Source organism: Eurosta solidaginis, chromosome X (genome assembly GCF_040869045.1).
Source record: "Eurosta solidaginis isolate ZX-2024a chromosome X, ASM4086904v1, whole genome shotgun sequence".
NCBI classification, from domain to species: Eukaryota; Metazoa; Arthropoda; class Insecta; order Diptera; family Tephritidae; genus Eurosta; species Eurosta solidaginis.
The window spans coordinates 163,386,775-163,410,901 of record NC_090324.1 but is presented as its reverse complement, the minus strand read 5'-3'; the positions used below and the strand labels follow the sequence as shown (position 1 = coordinate 163,410,901).

Sequence of the window (24,127 nt, the reverse complement as noted above, 5' to 3'; positions counted from 1 at the left end):
AACAAAGCAAACTTGTGCAACAACAATTTCGACGACGAAGTGATGTGCAATAATTGCAAAAAGTGGTTTTGCAATGGGCGTGGAAGCACATCTGGATCCCAAATTGTTAATCTTTCGGGGAGGGCTAAACATAGGGAAGTCTCGCTACATTCTGAAGGTCCACTTCGAGAAACAGTACTAAAATGTTACTCGTGTGGCGTACGTAATGTATATGAATTGGGATCAAGAACAATGGAAGCCACTTATAACTGATCGTTCGTTTTTGTCGTGGTTGGTTAAGGTGCCTACCGAGCAAGAGCAGTGGCGTGCACGACAAATATCAGCAGCACAAATAAACAAATTAGAGGAATTATGGAAGGAAAATATTGATGCAACATTTCAGGATTTAGAGACGTCATGAAGATGGTTATCAATACGAGAAAGTTTTTGGTCCAATTGTGCGCCTAGAAACAGAATACGATAAAAATTTAAAAGAATCGCAAACACAGGAGGGTATAGAAATAAGATGGGACGTTGGCCTAAACAAAAAAAACAATAGCATATTTTCCGCTTGCTAAAACTGATTCGGACATGAAACTAATGCATTTGTTATTCATAAGTTAATACTTCTAGGCTGTAGCCGTTAACAGTTTTATAAAATTTGTATTTTTGATGGAAAAATAAAAGAATTATAGAAACATATATCACTCGTCTTATTGTAAACAGGTTAACTCAAAATTTAAGTTTTTTGGGAGAATGCAATTCATGGTGTATATGGTTGAATTCTCCGGCTAATTTCTAGGGCACTGAAGTGGGTGGCTAATTTTCTGGTAAAGAATATTTTAATAATAGTTTGAAGAATTTGCTATATTTTGCTCTGTAGTTTTCATTAAAAATTGATTCACTTTACTATACAAATATTATGCAGCCAAATACAGAATAAATTCATACGGAGTATTTCTGAATACATCGGTGTAGTATAATATAGTAAATAAATCATGTTTTTATGGCGTTACATATACATATTTATTTCGGGTTGATTCATCTTACATTTAAAAATCAAAGCATTTTCAATTAGCAAAAATTATAAAACAAAGATGCATAGACATCTATTTCAGCTAGTTTCATCTCATTGAGTGTAATACGAGACTGAACATATTATCTTAAGCCAGTTAATAATATACACCATAACATCTCAGAAAATTAGAATTTCACATTACATCAGTTTACAATAAAAGGTACATATTTTTGTCCTTTTATTCCAATTTTGGTTCATATATTCTGTATACTAAATTAAATTAATGTATAACATTCAATCTACTCCGGTAAACAAACTTAAACATTCAGAACAATTAGGACTGTGATATAAACTGTAAGATTTAATAATTTAGGTGTAAAGTTTTAATGTTAAAAATATATAATTATGTACAATATAGAATTTTTTTGTCGCAGACGAAAAAGCCTAATTATCGTTTAAGCTTACAATGAACTTATAAAGTGTTATATTTCTTTAGAGTCAATTTATTGTGTACTTTTTAGTGAATTTTATTAACCAAAATAATAAAAGCTTATTTTTAAAAAAGTTTTTTCTTCTTTAATTTTATTTTTTACTTTTTAGTTCGTTTTATTAACAAGTAATAGAAGCTTGTTCTTAGAAAAGCTTTAAATATAAGTATAGGGGGTGAAACAAAAACACATATTTCAGTTACATCTGCGTATAATGCGGATTGGAATTTATTAGTACACATTTTATGCGCAGCAACTTCAGAGGTGTATTCAAAGTTTAAAGCATAGTAAATATAAGTATTGAAGTCATGAGCCTGGGCATTCGCGCAAATTTAGTGATGTAAATTGCATGGCGCCAGCGCCAATGCGGTGCCAGCTCAATGATAGCTCATTGACGAAATGACTCCAAGCGAATTTTTGACGCTACTTAGTAGTGAATGCGTAGTACATTTTACTTGCGCTATTGAGTGAAACGACTTTTGTGTGTCAGGCACGAGTTTGGTGTTATTGGCGCTACTGGCAATGATGACACTGAGCTGTTGACGGTAGCGCTGGTAGTTCAGATTTTGAATCAGAGAAAGAATTGATGACCCGTGTAAATTATTATGGCTTTGGCCGTGTAAATTATTATGGTGTATTTGTATATTTTAGATTTAATGCACAATTAATATGTATGCGTTTGAGCGGCCAAATAATAACAGTAGTATTGCTAAAGTGCTGCTTAGTTGATGGAATCTGCTAATTTCCTAGCGATGATCAGCAGATTGTCAATATTTCGTTCAACGGACGCGCGAAATTGCCACATCTGCTCAAATTTTCCAAGATTTTCCATTCTTGATTTAACTTAAGCTGTTATGCCAATATTTTTCAGCCAGCTTTTTTCAAATAGGTAATTTTTCCAAAAGCAAAATAAATTACAGAAAAGATTACAGAGTTAAACAGCCTTAAAAGTTCAGATATGTTGGTTATACACAGAAATACAATAGAGGGTTGTGTCTCCGCTTTTCGCAAGCGTTGAGATTCACCACGCGTGACACGCGTGATTCACCACGTCCAAATATCACAATCCACGGATAGGTACCGGCGGGCTTGTATGGGACTTAGGCTGTTATGCCAAAGTAAATACAAATCTTTACCTATAACTGTGTTATCGATTAATTTATCGAATTCTAACAATGTAATATTGCATTGTCATCGGAGTTATACATGTGTGCAAAATTTCAGCTCAATCGGATACCGGGAAGTGTATCAAATTTAACTTGCAAGATTCCATTACAGACAACAAAAGTGAAACTAAATAAAAGCTTATAAAAATAGCCATATCTATATTCACTGATAGCTCAAAATAGCCATATCGTCCATCATATTAATATAAGCGCGCTCAACGATAACTGACTGCCATCAGTTTTTTGGTCGTCCGCTAAACCGCTTGTTAAGTAGGTAAATAGGTATGTATGTATGTAAGTAAAAACGAAGGAAGCGGGCTTTGTTCACCGTACTTTAATTTATGAGATTAAGGGGGTTCCATTTTTTATAGGAAATTTAATGTAAGGTTAAAGGTAAGTATCAATTTTAAGGTAAATAAGCATTTTAGGGCAATTACAAATTTTAGGTAAATCCAAATTTAAAGGTAAGTATGAATATGAAAGGTATATAATTCAAAAGGTTTACAGGTATGTATAAATTTGAATGTAAGTATGAAGTAAAATGTATATAATTCAAAAGGTTTACAGGTAAGTATAAATTTGAATGTAAGTATGAACATAAGAGGTATTAAAATTCAATTAGGTTCCGTCCCATGTCTTCAACACCATCAAACAAGTCCAATTTTCACATTCATTCTGCAACAGATGTCGTAGTGTTGTGAATATCAATTGGCAAGAACCAGAATAGAAGTAGGAATAATGAAGACAAACAAAAAAACGCTGTGATGGCTGAATGGTTATAGCAGCGGCGCCTAAACGTTGCCGATGAAGATGAAATTTTTTTTTATTTCTTCTGTTCTAATTTAATACTTTTTTCATAACAATAATAATGATAAAATAATTATTGTTAGGCCTTGAGCTCGATTCGAACCCGCGATCTTACAAATCAGTAGGCCGATATAACAACAAAAATTGTTAGGATATTTTTTTATTTAAGAAGCGAAGCTCTAAATGTAAACACCAAAAATATCGAGGAGTTACATTTTAAATTAAAAAATATTTTGAGCCAAATGAACACAAAATTTAGTTTAGAACCACATAATTTTTATACTATTAAGAATAATGAAAAATTAATATTTGATGTATATGTTAATTACCTGCACATTCATATAAAATCATTATTGTTGCAAAATCATAAAAGATCAATTAACACTGCATAAAGTTTCAATTTTTTTGTTAGCATCCAATATATTTTGCCAACTGTATACATAGACTACATGTAACAAATTTGTTTTTTATACTCAGTTGAGCAGAGCTCACAGAGTATATTAAGTTTGATTGGATAACGGTTGGTTGTACATATATAAAGGAATCGAGATAGATATAGACTTCCATATATCAAAATAATCAGGATCGAAAAAAAATTTGATTGAGCCATGTCCGTCCGTCCGTCCGTCCGTCCGTTAACACGATAACTTGAGTAAATTTTGAGGTATCTTGATGAAATTTGGTATGTAGGTTCCTGAGCACTCATCTCAGATCGCTATTTAAAATGAACGATATCGGACTATAACCACGCCCACTTTTTCGATATCGAAAATTTCGAAAAACCGAAAAAGTGCGATAATTCATTACCAAAGAACGATAAAGCGACGAAACTTGGTAGATGAGTTGAACTTATGACGCAAAATAGAAAATTACTAAAATCTTGGACAATGGGCGTGGCACCGCCCACTTTTAAAAGAAGGTAATTTAAAACTTTTGCAAGCTGTAATTTGGCAGTCGTTGAAGATATCATGATGAAGTTTGGCAGGAACGTTACACCTATTACTATATGTACACTTAATAAAAATTAGCAAAATCGGAGAAGGACCACGCCCACTTTTAAATAAAATTTTTTTTAAAGTAAAATTTTAACAAAAAATTTAATATCTTTACAGTATATAAGTAAATTATGTCAAGATTCAACTCCAGTAATGATATGGTGCAACAAAATACAAAAATAAAAGAAAATTTAAAAATGGGCGTGGCACCGCCCACTTTTAAAAGAAGGTAATTTAAAACTTTTGCAAGCTGTAATTTGGCAGTCGTTGAAGACATCATGATGAAATTTGGCATGAACGTTACTCTTATTACTATATGTACACTTAATAAAAATTAGCAAAATCGGAGAAGGACCACGCCCACTTTTAAATAAAATTTTTTTTAAAGTAAAATTTTAACAAAAAATTTAATATCTTTACAGTATATAAGTAAATTATGTCAAGATTCAACTCCAGTAATGATATGGTGCAACAAAATACAAAAATAAAAGAAAATTTAAAAATGGGCGTGGCTCCGCCCTTTTTCATTTAATTTGTCTAGGATACTTTTAACGCCATAAGTCGAACAAAAATTAACCAGTCCTTTTGAAATTTGGTAGGGGCATAGATTTTATGGCGTTAACTGTTTTCTGTGAAAATGGGCGAAATCGGTTGATGTCACGCCCAGTTTTTATACACAATCGTCCGTCTGTCCTTCCGCATGGCCGTTAACACGATAACTTGAGCAAAAATCGATATATCTTTACTAAACTCAGTTCACGTACTTATCTGAACTCACTTTATCTTGGCATGAAAAATGAACGAAATCCGACTATGACCACGCCCACTTTTTCGATATCGAAAATTACGAAAAATGAAAAAAATGCCATAATTCTATACCAAATACGAAAGAAGGGATGAAATATGGTAAGGTAATTGGATTGCTTTATTGACGCGAAATATAACTTTAGAAAAAACTTTATAAAATGGTTGTGACACCTACCATATTAAGTAGAAGAAAATGAAAAAGTTCTGCAGGGCGAAATAAAAAACCCTTAAAATCTTGGCAGGTATTACATATATAAATAAATTAGCGGTATCCAACAGATGATGTTCTGGGTCACCCTGGTCCACATTTTGGTCGATATCTGGAAAACGCCTTCACATATACAACTACCACCACTCCCTTTTAAAACTCTCATTAATACCTTTAATTTGATACCCATATCATACAAACTATTTCTAGAGTCACCCCTGGTCCACCTTTATGGCGATATTTCGAAAAGGCGAACACCTAAAGAACGAAGGCCCACTCCCTTTTAAAAATACTCATTAACACCTTTCATTTGATACCCATATCGTACAAACAAAGTCTAGAGTCACCCCTGGTCCAGAAAGGCCCACTCCCTCTTAAAATACTCTTTAATCCCTTTCGTTTGATACCCATATTGCACAAACGAATTCTAGAGTCACCCCTGGCCCACTTTTATGGCGATATTTCGAAACGGCGTCCACCTATGGAACTAAGGCTTACTCCCTTTTAAAATACTCATTAACACCTTTCATTTGATATGGCGATATGGCGATATCTCGAAAAGGCGTTCACCTATAGAACTAAGGCCCACTCCCTCTTAAAATACTCATTAACTCCTTTCGTTTGATACCCATATTGCACAAACGAATTCTAGAGTCACCCCTGGTCCACCTTTATGGCGATATCACGAAAAGGGGTCCACCTATAGAACTAAGCCCACGCCCTTTTAAAAGAATCATTAACACCTTTCATTTGATACCCATATCATACAAACAAATTCTAAAGTCACCCCTGGTCCACCTTTATGGCGATATCTCGAAAAGGCGAACACCTATAAAACGAAGGCCCACTCCCTTTTAAAAATACTCATTAACACCTTTCATTTGATACCCATATCCTACAAACAAAGTCTAGAGTCACCCCTGGTCCACCTTTATTGCGATACCTCGAAAATGCGTCCACCTATAGAACTAAGGCCCACTCCCTCTTAAAATACTCATTAACTCCTTTCGTTTGATACCCATATTGCACAAACGAATTCTAGAGTCACCCCTGGTCCACCTTTATGGCGATATCTCGAAAAGGGGTCCACCTATAGAACTAAGCCCCACGCCCTTTTAAAATAATCATTAACACCTTTTATTTGATACCCATATCATAAAAACAAATTCTAAAGTCACCCCTGGTCCACCTTTATTGCGATATCTCGAAAAGGCGAACACCTATAAAACGAAGACCCACTCCCTTTTAAAATGATCATTAACACCTTTCATTTGATACCCATATCGTACAAACGCATTCTAGAGTCACCCCTGGTCCATCTTTACGGCGATATCTCGAAAAGGCGTCCATCTGTAGAACTTAGGTCCACGTCCTTTTAAAATACTCATTAATGCCTTTCATTTGATACACATGTCATACAAACACATTCCAGGGTTTCCCTCGGTTCATTTTCCTACATGGTTATTTTCCCTTATGTTGTCACCATAGCTCTCAACTGAGTATGTAATGTTCGGTTACACCCGAACTTAACCTTCCTTACTTGTTTTTTTTTTTTAAAGTAATTCATAATTAATTAAACTTAATAAACTTGATGGGCATGGATGGATTGCTCTCAGTAGTGCATCCATTTATTTAAGAATTTATTAATACCACTTAATAAACTTGGTGGGCATGGATGGATTGCTCTCAGTAGTGCATCCATTTTTTTAAGAATTCATCAGTGTTGAAGATCTGTGATTGACTTTCTTTTCAGGCGCATGAAATTAGTTGGTCTTACAGAGAGGGCTAGAATGAATGGGTTGAAGTGAGTTAGAAGCCTCGTGTTGTATGAAATAGCATACTTTTTGATTTCTTCAGCTATTGTTGAAACCTTTAGATCTCGGGGTAGCTGGTCGTTAGGCACATAGTAGGGTGCGTTTACAATCATTCTAATGGTTTTCGACTGGAATCTTGTGAAAATTTCTAGGTTTGAGTTTGCTGCAGTTCCCCACAGTTGTATTCCATATGTCCAAATGGGTTTTATGATGGTTGTGTAAAGCAGGACTTTATTATCAACTGATAATTGTGAATTTCGGTTCTTAAGCCAATACAGATTGCTTAGTTTGACACCAAGGGCTTTTCTTTTGTTGAATATGTGGGTCCTTCAGGTTAATTTTCTGTCGAGGTGCATACCAAGCTACTTTGTTTCGTCGCTTTGTGGTATATTAATATCGTTGAGTTTAACGGGTGGGCAAGTGTTACGTCTGGTAGTAAACGTCACTTGAACGGATTTTCGTTCATTGCATTTGATCCTTCATTGTTTCAGCCAACGGGAAATTTAATTTAAACTTCCTTGGAGCTTGAATGAAGCCACGCTAGGGTTAGGGTCAGCGGCCAGCACAGCAGTACCACCGGCAAACGTGCCTGTAGTGACGCCGTCTGCTATTGGGAGGTCATACGTGTAAAGTAGATAGAGTATTGGGCCCATTACACTGCCTTGCGGGACGCCTGCTAAGCACTCATAAAGGGCAGTCTGCTCCACACCCTGTTTAAGGAAGAAATAACGATCTTTCAGATATGATTGTATAAATAATAAGTAGTTTATAGGGACGGTGTATTTCACTTTATAGAGTAGTCCGTCATGCCAAACGCGATCAAAAGCTTGTGAAATATCTAGAAAAGCAGGTGTGCAGTATTTTTAAACGGTTTTATTTAGCTTGACTTGACAGGCTGGACGGCCGTTGTGAAAGGAATTAAAATTTAAGTAACTTCCCGATAAGCTACAAGCTTGAAACTTGGAATATAGTTCAGAACCCGATGACATTGCAATAATGTAAAAAAAGAACTCCGATAAATGGCGCATGGATCGAAATATTTCAAAAATCGCATTTGTGCTCCCATTAGGCTCATATTTGGAACACATATTACATACATGAATAGAAAGCGACACATGAAAAAAATCGCTGCCAGGTGGCGCAAGGATCGAGATATTCCAAAATCGTATTTGTGTTCCGATTAGGCTCATATTTGGAACACATATTACATACATGAATAGAAAGCGACACATGAAAAAAATCGCCGCCAGGTGGCGCAAGGAACGAGATATTCAACAACATCGTATTTGTTGTCCGATTAGGCTCATATTTGGAACACATATTACATACATGAATAGAAAGCGACATTTAAAAAAATCTTCGCCAGGTGGCGCAAGGATTGAGATATTAAAAAAAATCGTATTTTTGGTCCGATTTGGCTCATATTTGGAACACATTTTACATACAGAAATAGAAATCACTTCATAAAAAAGGTATTAAAAATGCTCGTATTTCTGGTCCGATATGGCTAACATTTGGAACAAATATGCCACACAGTCCGGTAGAAATGACATAAAAATATTTTGGAGTTCGAGGAGGGCATATGGGCACACGGCGCTACTTCGAGTAAAATTTTTGGAAGGATTATATGTTGAGGACTTAGATTGTAACAAATTGTCAGGAAAGACTCCTTGTAATAATGAGTCACTAAATGAACTAAATAGAATGAGGAATAATTGGAAATTAAATAAAGACTAAAAACTTGAAAATAAAATAATTCCAAAAAAAATGTTTAAGTTAAACGGATTTATTGAAAACAATACTTACATAAAGTAATAATAATACTAAAAGCTAGAAAATAATTAGGTAGGTCCTAGGTACTAGTCACCACACTCCTAATCAATCTAGGGCGTTGATCATACAATTAAATAAAAGCGTTGGATGCGGAAAAAAAATTTCTATTGATAGTCATAAGTAAGACCAACTGAACCTTAACCTTAGGTTATGCTACGCCTCACATTTTTAGAAATTTCACGCGCCCAACTCTTTTATTTAATTGTCTGATCTACGCCCTAGATTGATGAGGAGTGTGATAACTAGTACCTTGGACCTAACTTATTATTTTCTTGCGTTTCGTATTATTATTACTTTATGTAAGTGTTGTTTTCAATAAAACCGTTTAACTTAAAAATATTTTATTTCTTCTCAAGAGCGTCGTATATTTGCTCGGTGAATCTGTGGACCTGCTCAATTGTTCCGTGCCCTCTCCTGAAGCCAAACTGGTGATTGGGTATGATTTTGCGCTCTTCTATTATGGGCAAGAGTCTTTTAAGGAAGAGAACTTCCATGACTTTTGAGACGATAGGCAGCAGACTAATAGGTCTGTAAGATGCTATATCAGCTGGCTTTCCGGGTTTCAGAATCATTTTTATCTGCGAAACTTTCCACTGTGGGGGTATGAATTGAGTTTTTAGTACTGCATTAAACAATTGTGTCAGGAATTGTATGCCTTCGTGGGGTAAATTTTTTAGAATAGTGCCGTTGATAAGGTCATAACCCGGAGCTTTTTTTGGCTTGAGTTTTGCAATTACGGTTTTTACCTCCGATATTGAGAATTTTTTTATGGGTGGCTCCATTTGATATGGATGATTTAAGGTAGTTTCCACTTCCTTAGTTATTCTTAGTGGGGGCTCAATATCATGCGGAGTGAATACTAGTTTTAGGTGGCGTGCAAAAGTATTTGCTTTTTCAACATCACTTTTTGCACATTCGTTATTCTCCATTCGTATAAGTGCATTTGAGATAATTGACTTCTTTAGCTTGCTAGTCGCTTTCCAAAGGGAGTAATCAGTTGCAGTTATTGCATCAATATTACTGAGATATTGTTGAATTTCTCTGTTGCGCTCCATATTAAGGATGGATTTAAGTTCGTTAGGTAATGCATTCAACCGTTTCTTGTCATCGGGATACCGGGTTTGCTGCCACCTTTTCCATGCGATGCGCTTTTCTTTAAGCTTGGCTTTTACTTCGTGGGTAACGCCTACGGTTTTTTGCCTGCTGGGGGTGGGAGTTGAGGTCCATGCAGCTTGTTGGATACACCTGTTAAAGTGTTCGACTGCTTCAGCCATATCTTCGTCGGATTTCAGCGATAGTTTTAAGTCAATATTAGACGAGATCATGGATCGGAAGTACTCCCAATTAGTCTTCCGATTATAGAGGCTACAATGATTAGCTGTAGATGTGAGATTTTTATCAATTGTTACCAATATTGTTGAGTGGTCAGAAGACAATTCAAAGCACGATTTGTAAGTTATTTCTGAAGAAGATATGCCTTTTACCACACAGAAGTCGATCAGGTCGGGTAGTTTATTTTTATCTGAGGGCCAATATGTGGGTGTTCCAGTAGAGAATGGAGTTGGTTTGAGACGGCTAATAGCCTGATATAATTGCCTTCCCTTAGGGGTGATAAGGCGAGAGCCCCAGAAGTTGTGTATGGCGTTGTAATCACCGCCAACTAAGACAACAACAACAACACTCGATTTCCAAGAGTTTTAAAGAAATGTTCATACTCTTCCTCAGTGATAACGTGTCTGGGTGGGCTATAGATAGCTGAGAGCGCAATTGGGCCATTCGAATCTTCGACAGTAAAATTAGTGGCTTGGATAGCATTCGTGCGGTGCAAGTTTGTATTAAAATGCTTAATACTGCTCCTTATTAGGATACCTGATCCAGCATGGGCTTTGTTATCTGGGCGTTTTGTGTAATAAAACTTATATTTAGGGACTTCAAGGGAGCTTTTATCAGTGAAGTGGGTCTCAGATATGAGAAGTATGTCTATATTGTGGGTCTGGAGTAATACCTTTACTTCAAGTAAATGCTTGGAAAGGCCATTGGCATTCCAGATAATGATCTTTAAGGGGTCAGGGGTGAACAGTTTTTGGTAGTGAGGGTGACAAGAAGTGTCATCATTGTTGTGATTTGCTGCATAACTTGTTTCAATAGAGCGATCGTTTCTCGCATTTCACTACCATTTTGGGTTGAGTTAGATGCATCTATGTTATTTGGGTTAGCACATTCAGCAGTGGCCAGAGTTTGAAGCTCTGAGTTTTGATTTTAAGAAACTTAAGATGACGCCAATATGAGAGTTACATTACTAAACGATCCATCTACGGATTTGTTCCCTAATCAACTGATAACTATCAGTAATGATCGTGTTCCTGTTGACGGTTCGAATGGATTTATTTCATTCTTACAGAAACTACGATTGGTGGAGTGAAAGAGCAGTTTTAGCGGCAAAGAGAATGGATGTAGATCACTTAAACTGGAAAATTCAAAATGAAATCGGTGGATCATTGTATTCCTTGAATAGATCGACAGTGTAGCAGTGTAGTGAAGACGAAGGAATCAACTATCCAACTGAGTTTTTGAATTCATATGTCTTGCTTGCCACCGCACAGTTCACACTTTAAGGTTGGTTCAGTCGTTTTAGGGAAAGTGTTTAGCCTTCACAAAACTTATAAGCAATGTGAGTACTAACAGGTAAGTTCAAAAGTAAGACAAGCACTGTGAACGCTGATTAATATTTGAGCATTTTTTACTTTCAATGGAAACCTATATTTCCTATTGCGACAAAGTTATTTTAAATAACGAGTTTTGTCACAAACCGAAAATGCTGAATTTAATATTTTTCGCGTTATCTATTATTTGGTTCTAAATTAACGGAAGAGGTCGTGTCTGCTGTTTATTGTATTATCAAAAAATACTTAAATCCAGGCTGTCAGATTACTGCAGCGCCTTTCAGGCAGAAACTGTAGAGAAGAAAGCTGCAGAAATTATGGAGGAAGCGTGCTTAAGCTGCAGCCGCGACAATAATATACATAACTATTGATAGACAGGCGGCGATTGAGTCAATAATCTCACATAGTACTTCATCATAAAGTATCCTGGAATGCAAAGAAGCATTTGAACAACTTCGCGCGGGCCGCACCATATATCTATACTAGGCTCCCGGTCATTAAAGGAGTGGAAGAGGGAGGAGTTGCATATGATCCTTCAAGCAGGAAAGGCGTGGACACAAGCCTTCATTGTTTAGTTTGCGAAAAATTGCGAATTTAAAGTGGAACTTTCATTTCTTGTGTTGGTCATAATTTCCGATGGGTATCTTTTAACCATTTTTGAATTAAATAAATAATACAGCTCTATATTTTAGGCACAGGCTTTTAGAACAATTTCATATATACATAAGTATTTTTGTAAAAAATTTGTTTTCACTTGAAATGTTTCACTTCTTCTTCTGAAAAAATAAAGTGAAAACGTTTTTTACGGGAATATGTATGAAATTGTTCTAGGTGGTGTTGGGAAATCTTTTGTCAATCTCGTTGCATAAGAAATTACTAAATTTTTTTATTTTAAATCATTGTAAAAAAGATGTTTGTTTTAAATAAGCAATATTTAATTTTTGGGAAAGGTTGCGGCCATGAATATTTTGCCGCAAGTTTGGCAGAAAAAGCTGCTAAGTACTTTAAATAGTAGCTCCACCAAACATATCAAAGCCTTTGCCTAATATATACAGTTGTATGATTTATTCAAAGCAAAAATGGTTAAAGTATCTCTACCCGTTCAGAAGTAAAAACTACTAACAGATGTGAAAATTAAATTCGCAATTTGTTGCAAACTAAGCAATTTTTTTAAAAACAAAGTATAGGGAATATGTTAACTTTTGATCCTTTATCGAACAAAGTACATATTTAAGCTATCAAAGGAAAAGTTTTTTAGGGTGCCCGGAATAAAAATTTAGCCCCTTAGTTAAAGCATATCCTCTAATCTCAATATATTGACTTTTTGCTATGGACGGCAATAAAGGTATCTTGTATAAACTTCTTATGTGAAACAATGTTTTCAAATATCTTTTATTTCTGGAACGTAATAGTATGCCTTCTGTATAGATCTTACCTTAAGGTCTCTGTGGACAACTCCTTGCTCGTGCATATAATCAACTGCTTCTAAAATCTGACGTATTAGGCCCGATGCGTCTTTTTCGGTATATGAACCTTTCTCTACGATTCGATCAAATAATTCTCCACCTGTTACTCTGAAAGAACAAATATAAAAATAATAATGTATTGTTTGGTAATTCACAAGGTAACTCACATTGTCATAACATTAATGGGAAATTCGTCTAAATAATTAAATTAAAAATTAATATGAGGTTTTGATTACTTACTTGTTCATGTAAAAATTATATACCTATGAAGCAGTGACCTCGTCATTTGAGACAAGTTAGGTGCGAAATATTGTTTATCACGCTTCTACTCCGCAACTGGAAGCCGGGTTATAAACTAACAAAAAAACAATTTTTCGAACTTTAACATCACAATCATAGAATGCCAAAACAAATGCGTTGAGAACTTTCCAGCTTATTATCTAAAATTGCTGGGTTAAATCCTACACTTACTCGGGCCCTGGTTAAAATTTGTTTCGTTATATAACAGAAAGAGGTACATTTAGTTGGAATATTAAAATTTGTATGTATTGGACATATCGACTACTGACTGGATTACCATCCCACATTCAGTGGAAGTATCCAAAACTTGAGTAAAACAAGTACAGCAATAAGAAAAAATTTTATTTTCTTAATATAGTAACTTTATTATTAGGTAAAGCTAAAAAATATACCTCGGAAGAAACTTTAGGTCAAGCTTCTACTCCAATTTGCATAGTGATCCTTTTAATTTTTTCTGCAAATTCTGAGGACGGCGCGCCCAACGGCATTTGCAAGCAGATGAGTTTGCACTGAGAAGCTTTGCATGGCAGAAATATACTATGGTGTTCGCTAAATAACACAAATTTTCACGATTGGTCTGTTTTAAAAGTAAAAAGGTGAAAGCTTGTAACGAAGAGTTTCCATAGAACGACCACCCTCTGCAACTTCCCTTGTGCTGTGCTATGGAACAGCACCACAGCAAATATAGTCCAGCTGGTCAACAGGCAGCTGGTCAACAGATGAACTAGAACCAGCTGACAACTAGCAGTCAATCGCAATTCGCTCAAATTCCCAACAAACATGTTTCACTTCGCCTTGCAGAGAAACCAATTAGTTGTATACTAGATGTATACTAGTTTGCCACCAAAAATCCCAATTGTTCGAGTTGTGTCGTTTTACTACCTTCATATTAGTTTCGTTTGATGTTCTTTTGCCAATTTTCATAGAAAATTGGAGAATCTTGCAATTTATTTTTGAGTAACTTCCCGTAGAGCTAGAGCTTTGAAGCTTGGAGCACCCATCGGAAGCCGATGATAATGAAGGAAAAAAACTTTGATAGGTGGTCCAGGAGTCGTCAAAATTCTAAAGAACGTCCGAACTTGAAAAGAGATCTGAAACTTTAAACGAAGATTTTGACCTTACTAGGTTGTGGTATTTAAGATAAAAGAGTTTTCTAGAAGGGACAGGGAGATATTTATATGTCGGAATCCCTAATGATATGAGCGTAACAATGGTGGTACACTTGTTTGGAAAACACTTGTTTGGAAAAACACTTGGTTGGAAAAACACTTGTTTGGAAAAACATTTGCAATAATGTGCAGTAAAATCATAGTGAGCTAGGAAATGTGAATAGGAAGCTTTGAATAATAAAAAAAGGAATAATAACAAGTAAGGAAGGTTAAGTTCGGGTGTAACCGAACATTACATACTCAGTTGAGAGCTATGGTGACAACATAAGGGAAAATAACCATGTAGGAAAATGAACCGAGGGAAAACCTGGAATATGTTTGTATGACATGTGTATCAAATGAAAGGCATTAAAGAGTATTTTATGAGGGAGTGGGCCATAGTTCTATAGGTGGACGCCATTTAGGGATATAGCCATAAAGGTGGATCAGGGTTGACTCTAGAATGCGTTTGTACGATATGGGTATCAAATGAAAGGTGTTAATGAGTATTTTAAAAGGGAGTAATCCTTAGTTCCATAGGTGGACGCCGTTTCGAGATATCGCCACAAAGGTGGACCAGGGGTGACTCTAGAATGTGTTTGTACGATATGGGTATCAAATTATAGGTATTAATGAGGGTTTTAAAAGGGAGTGGTGGTTGTTGTATAGGTGGTCGCCTTTTCGAGATATCGCCATAAAGGTGGACCAGGGGTGACTCTAGAATGCGTTTGTACGATATGGGTATCAAATGAAAGGTGTTAATGAGTATTTTAAAAGGGAGTAATCCTTAGTTCCATAGGTGGACGCCGTTTCGAGATATCGCCACAAAGGTGGACCAGGGGTGACTCTAGAATGTGTTTGTACGATATGGGTATCAAATTATAGGTATTAATGAGGGTTTTAAAAGGGAGTGGTGGTTGTTGTATAGGTGGTCGCCTTTTCGAGATATCGCCATAAAGGTGGACCAGGGGTGACTCTAGAATGCGTTTGTACGATATGGGTATCAAATGAAAGGTGTTTATGAGTATTTTAAAAGGGAGTAATCCTTAGTTCCATAGGTGGACGCCGTTTCGAGATATCGCCATAAAGGTGGACCAGGGGTGACCCTAGTTTTTGTTTGTACAATATGGGTATCAAAAGAAAGGTGTTAATGAGTATTTTAAAAGGGAGTGGGCCTTAGTTCTATAGGTGTACGCCTTTTCGAGGTATCGCAATAAAGGTGGACCAGGGGTGACTCTAGACTTTGTTTGTACGATATGGGTATCAAATGAAAGGTGTTAATGAGTATTTTTAAAAGGGAGTGGCCTTCGTTCTATAGGTGTTCGCCTTTTCGAGATATCGCCATAAAGGTGGACCAGGGGTGACTTTAGAATATGTTTGTACGATATGGGTATCAAATGAAAGGTTTTAATGAGTATTTTAAAAGGGCGTGGGACTTAGTTCTATAGGTGGACGCCTTTTCGAGATATCGCCATAAAGGTACCAGGGGTGACTCTAGAATAAGTTTGTACGATATGGGTATCAAATTAAAGGTATTATTGAGAGTTTTAAAAGTGAGTGGTGGTAGTTGCATATGTGAAGGCATTTTCCAGATATCGACCAAAATGTGGACCAGGGTGACCCAGAACATCATCTGTTGGATACCGCTAATTTATTTATATATGTAGTACCTGCCAAGATTTTAAGGGTTTTTTATTTCGCCCTGCAGAACTTTTTAATTTTCTTCTACTTAATATGGTAGGTGTCACAACCATTTTATAAAGTTTTTTCTAAAGTTATATTTCGCGTCAATAAAACAATCCAATTACCTTACCATGTTTCATCCCTTTTTTCGTATTTGGTATAAAATTATGGCATTTTTTTCATTTTTCGTAATTTTCGATATCGAAAAAGTGGGCGTGGTCATAGTCGGATTTCGTTCATTTTTCATACCAAGATAAAGTGAGTTCAAGTAAGCACGTGAACTAAGTTCATTAAAGATATGCCGATTTAGGCTCAAGTTATCGTGTTAACGGCCATGCGGAAGGACAGACGGACGACTGTGTATAAAAACTGGGCGTGGCATCAACCGATTTCGCCCATTTTCACAGAAAACAGTTAACGTTATAAAATCTATGCCCATACCAAATTTCAAAAGGATTGGTTAGTTTTTGTTCGAATTATGGCGTTAAAAGTATCCTAGACAAATTAAATGAAAGCCACGCCCATTTTGAAATTTTCTTTTATTTTTGTATTTTGTTGCACCATATCATTACTGGAGTTGAATGTTGACATAATTTACTTATATACTGTAAAGATATTAAATTTTTTGTTAAAATTTTACTTTAAGAAAAATTTTTTTTTAAAAGTAGGTGTGGTCCTTCTCCGATTTTGCTAATTTTTATTGAGCGCACATATAGTAATAGCAGTAACGTTCCTGCCAAAGTTCATCATGATATCTTCAACGACTGCCAAATTACAGCTTGCAAAACTTCTAAATTACCTTCTTTTAAAAGTGGGCGGTGCCACGCCCATTGTCCAAAATTTTACTAATTTTCTATTCTGCGTCATAAGTTCAACTCATCTACCAAGTTTCGTCGCTTTATCTGTCTTTTGTAATGAATTATCGCACTTTTTCGGTTTTTCGAAATTTTCGATATCGAAAAAGTGGGCGTGGTTATAGTCCGATATCGTTCATTTTAAATAGCGATCTGAGATGAGTGCTCAGGAATCTACATACCAAATTTCATCAAGATACCTCAAAATTTACTCAAGTTATCGTGTTAACGGACGGACGGACGGACATGGCTCAATCAAATTTTTTTTCGATCCTGATTATTTTGATATATGGAAGTCTATATCTATCTCGATTCCTTTATATATGTACAACCAACCGTTATCCAATCAAACTTAATATACTCTGTGAGCTCTGCTCAACTGAGTATAAAAAGTGTAACCACCGGCGGATCGCTACATATCAGAAGAGGAAAATAATTATTATGGAAAATTCGACATCAGAAGTGGAGCCCACAAGCGCTTTAAAAATTGGCGAATCTGATAAAAATAACGAAAATTAGAAGATGTATTTTGAACAACAAAATAAACGGTTTTTGGAGTTGGTGTAAATTCCCATCATAGAAATATGGGGTTACCTGAATTTAAATTAGTTAACAGGGGAATAGAAAGTGATGTCGTCGGTCAAAAGGAAGCTTTTACCAGTTGTGAACGACTACGATGGCGAAGATTATAACCGACAAAATTGCCTATAATAATTTCAAGTGCTATAATTTTGGAAAGTATGGTCATAAGGCCGAAGTGTGTCGACTCAACAATAAGTCAAATCCTCAAAAAAATAAAACAATCAACAAATCTGCTAGTAGAACTTCGTCTTTATCATCGTATTCAGTAGGTGTTACATGCTTTTGTTGTCGTTAAATTGGCCACTATGCTTCTCGATGCCCAACAGTTTCAAAGGGAAAGGAATCAAATACCAAACCGAATAGTTCTTCAAGTCGGCGTGGAGATGTTTGTATATTGATTGAATCTTCAGGTATTTTGCAACAGTCAGGTGAGCGATACTTGTTTTATTTAGTGGAAGAATGCTCATTAATGAAAGGGTCAGTAAGTTCTAAATTTTGACGTAAACGAATACATAGTGTTGTAACAATGTCGGGAATAGGTGAAGCGAGTGTAAATAGTGTTTTACGAATTTGTACACTTGTAGTGATTGATGAAATTAAATTAGAAACTATTTTTCATATTTTACCTTACAATTTTTTAAAACATGATATGATAGGCTGCGAAATTTTGGCACAAAATAAATGTGTAAAAATGACTTCGAAAAAATTACAATTTTGTAAGGAAGATGGTGTCGAACTAAATGCATGTACGGTTACACGAACTGATTTCAGTTTTGAAGACATTGACACAGATATCCTTACTGAGTTCAAAAGTTGTTGAAAATATTAGACTCAATGAAGGCGTTCCTTGTAGTGCATCCAATGTAGAAGCAATGCAAACACGGCTGAAAGAACCAAACAAAACAGTTTCAAGAAGGCCTTATAGATTAAGTCCAGAAAACCGAAAAATCGTACGAAATAAAATTGACGAACTCCTGAAGACAAAGGTAATTCGACCCAGTTGTTCGCCATTTTCGAGTCCTATTCTTCACGGCGGCCGCCGGGGTGTGATAGTAGCGTGCTACGCCATCCACACCGAAGACCCTGGGTTCACGCCCCGGGCAAAACAACATAAAAATTTTGAAAACAAGTTTTTTCAATTAGAAGAAAATTTTTCTAAGCGGGGTCTGCCCTCGGCAGTGTTTGGCAAGCACTCAGAATGTATTTCTGCCATGAAAAGCTCTCAGTGAAAACTCCTCTGCTGCAGATGGAATTTGAAGGAACAATTAAAAGGAGCACGACGCAAATTGAAGAAGAATAGAAGCTCTTCATAAATTCTCTTCGGAGGTTATCGCGCCTTATTTATTTATTTTATTTTTTATTCTTCTAGTTAAGAAGTTAAGAAAAAGGATGGATCTGACCAAATGTGTGTCGATTATCGCGAACTAAATGATAATACAGTTGCCGACAAGTATCCGTTACCTTTAATTTCGGATCAGATTAACAGACTTCATGGATGCCATTATTTTACAGCGCTAGATATGGCTAGTGGATACCGTCAAATACCAATTCATCCCAAATCCATAGAGATTACTGCATTTTTAACGCCTGAAGGTCATTTTGAATATCCCGTTATGCCATTCGGGTTACGCAATGCTCCCGCGGTATTCCAACGTAGTATTATGAAAGATCTCGGTGAACTTGCTAACACGTATGTAATAGTTTATATGGATGATATTCTTGTTTTAGTTACTGAAGATATAGATGAAAGCTTGCGTAGGTTAGATATAATCTTAAATATGCTTGCCGAGGCCGGATTTTATTTTAATAGCAAAAAATGTGCTTTTATGAAACAGAAGGTTGAGTATTTAGGTTTTGAAGTAAGGAAAGGGGAAATTAGAGCAAGTCCGAGGAAAATTTAAGCATTGGTTGCCTTACCTCCCTCGCAATCGGGAAAATTTTTTGGATTGGCTTCATCGGCAGTTTGTGAATAAATTTTCGCAGATAATGTCGACACTATATAGTTTAACAAGTAGTAACAAGACACATCTTGATTGGAAACCTTCTCGTGAGGCAATTAGAAATGAAATAATTTCTATAATCACAAGTTCACCAGTTCTTAATTTATTCGATCATAAATTTCCCGTTGAACTGCATACCGATGCAAGTTCGATAGGATATGGTGCTGTGCTTATGCAAAAGAAGGGTAAACTTTACTATGAATTGGAAACTCTGGCAGTAGTTAATGTAATTAAGCATTTCAGACACTATTTGCATTGTCGTAGGTTTACGGTAGTAACGGATTGTAACTCATTTAAGTCATCTTGCACTAAATTGGATCTGCCACCTAGGGTACATTTGGTCATTTTTTCAGTCGTTTGACTTCGATATTGTTCACGAAAACCTAAGTCGAATGTGCCATGTAGATTTCAGTAAATTCACTCGGCCATACTTTCTTCAAAGCAAAGATGGTCCTGTCTATTTCAGTTTCATCGATCTCTGCACATTTTGCTGGAATAACATTTTGTATCTTGGAAAGCAGATCTCGCTGCTTTAAAAATCTCGATTCCAGCTCCTCAGAACTTGTAGGCAGCAGCGACAGCTTGGCGATAGGTCGTAGGAAATCCCCTCCTGATGTTCTCAAATTAACCACAAGAACATGATCATCTTTCCCAGAATGGGTGTCGAGTACACGCCCCTGTTTCCACTTAGTTGGGGGAGTGTTATTATCGTGGACGATTACGATGTCGTTTCTTCGTAAGTTTTGCGTTGGTCGAAACCATTTAGTTCATTGCTGCAGATTGACAAGTACTCATCACGCCAAAAATGTTGTCGGATAGATGTGATTATTTGCCACCGTTGGAAAAGTGCTCCCTTATATACTTCTGTGTCAGGGTCAGGTAACCCTCTTAGTGGTTCTCCAATGATGAAATGTCCTCGCGTAAGTACCTCTTGCTAATTCCAAGTGCATTGCACCCGTACTCATACAAACAAATGAGAAAATGTACGCTTTTATGGATTTGGCGCCTCTGCCTTGCGAGAACTTGACATTATATGGGCCTGCGAAGTCGACGGCGCTATGTAAAAAGCTGCATGCGCATGTTACACGACTAGGCGGAAGATCTGACATAAGCTGCCGGAGCGGTTTGCGGTTAAGTCGTTTACACCGGACGCAATGACGATATATGTTTCTTAGGAGATTTCGAATACCTGGTATCCAAAACCGGCGTTGTAAGGCGGCTTGCAAAGCTTGCGGTCCTGAATGCATTGTCAATATGTGTATCTCAGCAGCGATGACCTTAGCAAGTGGTGAATTTCTTGGTAGTATTATAGGGTATTTTACATTATTAGCGCAATTTGAGTTTTTAATGCGCCCCCCCCCCCCCCTCCCCCGCGTAAAACACCTTCGTGATCTAGGAATGGATGGAGACGTACGAGGTTACTCCGCACCGGTACTGGCTTATTTAATCTGCAATTGTATAATTCCTGTTCGAACGCATTAGATTGAGAGTATCTTACCAAAGCTAATTCGGCTGTGCGAACTCTGGCGCAAGTCAGATTGCCTGTAGTGCGTGTTTCGAGGTCAGAGCGAGAAGTGATGATACGTGAATTGTTAGCAAACCGGATTAAATATGCAGTTACCCGCTTCAGTTTATTGTATGAGTGGTAACGTGTCAGTAAATCCCATTCCTGAGCGGTTTGTGTAAGATGTGGGATTTTTTTGGTTGGTTTTAACTCCAACTCAGTAGTATGTAGGGAGGATTGGTGCACCCAGTCACCGTCGCGTTCTGAAAGCCAGGTGGGCCCATGCCAGCAGCGAATGTGAAAGGAGTTGGGAGGCAGCGAGGCCTCTTGAAGCGCAATCAGCAGGATTTCTGTCTGATGATACATGCCTCCAAGTAGTTGGCGGTAATACCACTTATATGTCGGCTACACGATTTGCTAGGGATGTAGACCAGCGATTAGGGGTTCCTTGCAGCCAAACCAATGCAACCATAGAATCCGTTCATGCAAACAACTTTTCTGATCTGCAATCGATACTTGATTGGACTTGGCGAACTAATTTTGCGCCAAGATGAGCTGCACATAACTCTAGCCTCGGCAACGCCGTAGTTTTGAGCGGTGCTACTCGGGTTTTTGCTGCGACTAGTAAAACTTTTGCTTGTCGATCTGGATCCTTAGTTCGACAGTAAAGAGCCGCTGCGTACGCGGCCTCTGAGGCATCAGTGAATACATGAAACTCGTTAGCTGAAGTAGGACTGGTGCCCAACCAACGATCTAAGCTAAGCAACGAGAGCTTCGTCAGCTCAGGGCGATGTTTAACCCCATTGTTGGCAATTTCGTTAGGTACCAAATCATCCCAGTCGACATTCAGACGCCAAATTGATTGAAGCCAAATTTTGGATCGTATCGTACACAGAGCGACTAATCCAAGCGAGTCGATTATTTTGCTAGTGTCAAAGAGAAAAGCGCGTTTTGTAAGTTTCTGAGGCAACTCGTTTAGATTAATAGCTATAGACAGCATGTCGTTGTTTGTGTGCCAGATGCACCCCAGAGTGCGAACTGCGTTACACTCAGCTAACAGATGCGACACTTATTTAGATATATGTAGTATTTGCTCTTCTAACTGCTCACTATTTGTTGCCCACTCGCAAAGTTCGAAGCCGCTTTGAAAAAGCACGAAGGTGACGTCCCTTTTCAGAATGGAGAGGTTTTGAAAAGTGTCCGCTCCACTCAACAAATCGTCCATGTGGAAATCTGACATGATTGCCTCAGCCGTGACTTTGTAAGTGTCGCCGGCATCAGGTGCTGCTTGGTGTAGCGACTTTACAGCAAGATGAGATGCGGAAGCTACTTCGTAAGTAACTCGGAGAAGGCGGTATTCTAATATTGGCGATGTTGAATGTTCGCGACACACTATGCGTTGGTAGTCTGCGTCCTGTGGTGCAACGTAGACTTGCCTATACATCTTTTCGATTTCAGCGATGAGACCATAGAGATGCGTTCGGAAACGCACTAAGATCGAAAACAAGTCTTGTTGCAGCTGTGGACCTACCACTAAAGCGTCATTTAGCGATTTTCCGGATGATGTTTTCATCGAAGCGTTGAACACCACCCTTAGTTTGGTTGTAGGACTCGAATCCTTTATGACTGCATGGTGGGTTATGGTGGTTATAGCAAATGGGTTGAAAACTACAGGATTCGAGCCTATAGTATTTAAATAACATACCTTTTCTGTTAATCAGCACGTGGATGGTAAAATTTCAAGTCGATCTATCCTATCTATCTTTTGGTTTGGTACTTGATGCAAATAAGTAAAAGAGGCTAACTGTTGCGTCGAGCGCCCTTTTATACCCTCGTAAGACAAGACATTTGGCTTCCATTTTTGACATTTTACATGCCCATTTTTTGCAAGGTTTAGTAGCTCTAAAATTTTGAGCTTTTTGTAAGCCCGCGATACTAACTGACAGGGTGAAAATCACACGTTTCGTGCATTTTATCGCATTCGAGAAAGTTTGATGTGCAAAGGAAGGAAACAAACGCAAAAGTATACATTTTCTTTGATGGACCTTTATACAACACACAACCAAACAAATTTGAATTCTAGCAAATTTGCTAACATTGCATTTCTCACAGAAGTCACAACTGAACACAGGTGTGTAGGTACATATTTTGTATCAAGTTGTATGTAACTATGTAAGTATGTATGCTTAAGGTAAATATGTATGTAAGTATGTATGCTTAAATGTAAATATATATGTAAGAATATGTTCGAATAATTTTGTATAAATAAGCTGACAACATTTGAATAAAAGAGCAATTAAGCATTGAGCTTTGATCACTCACAACGCAGCCTAATTTATTTCAAACCTTTTACATGGCGATCCTGCCTATGACCTTTCTGGCTGATTTTTTAGCCTAATTTCATAGCTGGCAAGGACTTTATTGGCTGATTACAGCCTAAGCTTTATAAAAGGAACAAAGAGTGAAGCTATAAAACGAGTTTTTTACTCTAAATTTTATCCTGGAAGAAGAAAAGCAAAAAGGATCTGATCAAACGAAATCTACTGAAAGCAAATTTGAATAAATTTGGAGCACTCAAAAATGACGCCATTTAGGAATTTTTATGATAATTTACGGGCTTTATAATCGAAATGATGCAGGAGCAGTGGATATGACCAGTAAAATATTGATATTACCTTGGAAGGAACAAAAGAACCACATTCGGAATAAGCAACAAGACTGGCAGCATAATAAGTATAAATATAATAAATATAATTACCTTAATTTTGAAATAGTTTTAACATTTCAGTCATAATTTCTAAGCACGAAAAGT

At 36.9% G+C, this 24,127-nt stretch overlaps 1 protein-coding gene across 1 annotated transcript in view; it reads right to left on the bottom strand.

Moving 5' to 3' along the window:
- CaMKI (Calcium/calmodulin-dependent protein kinase I) overlaps nt 1–24,127 on the bottom strand; it is a 1,042,346-nt gene that overhangs the window by 699,586 nt on the left and 318,633 nt on the right. The window contains exon 2 of the mRNA XM_067758373.1: nt 13,214–13,352. Coding sequence (XP_067614474.1) covers nt 13,214–13,352 — 139 coding nt within the window. The remainder of the gene's footprint in view (nt 1–13,213; nt 13,353–24,127) is intronic.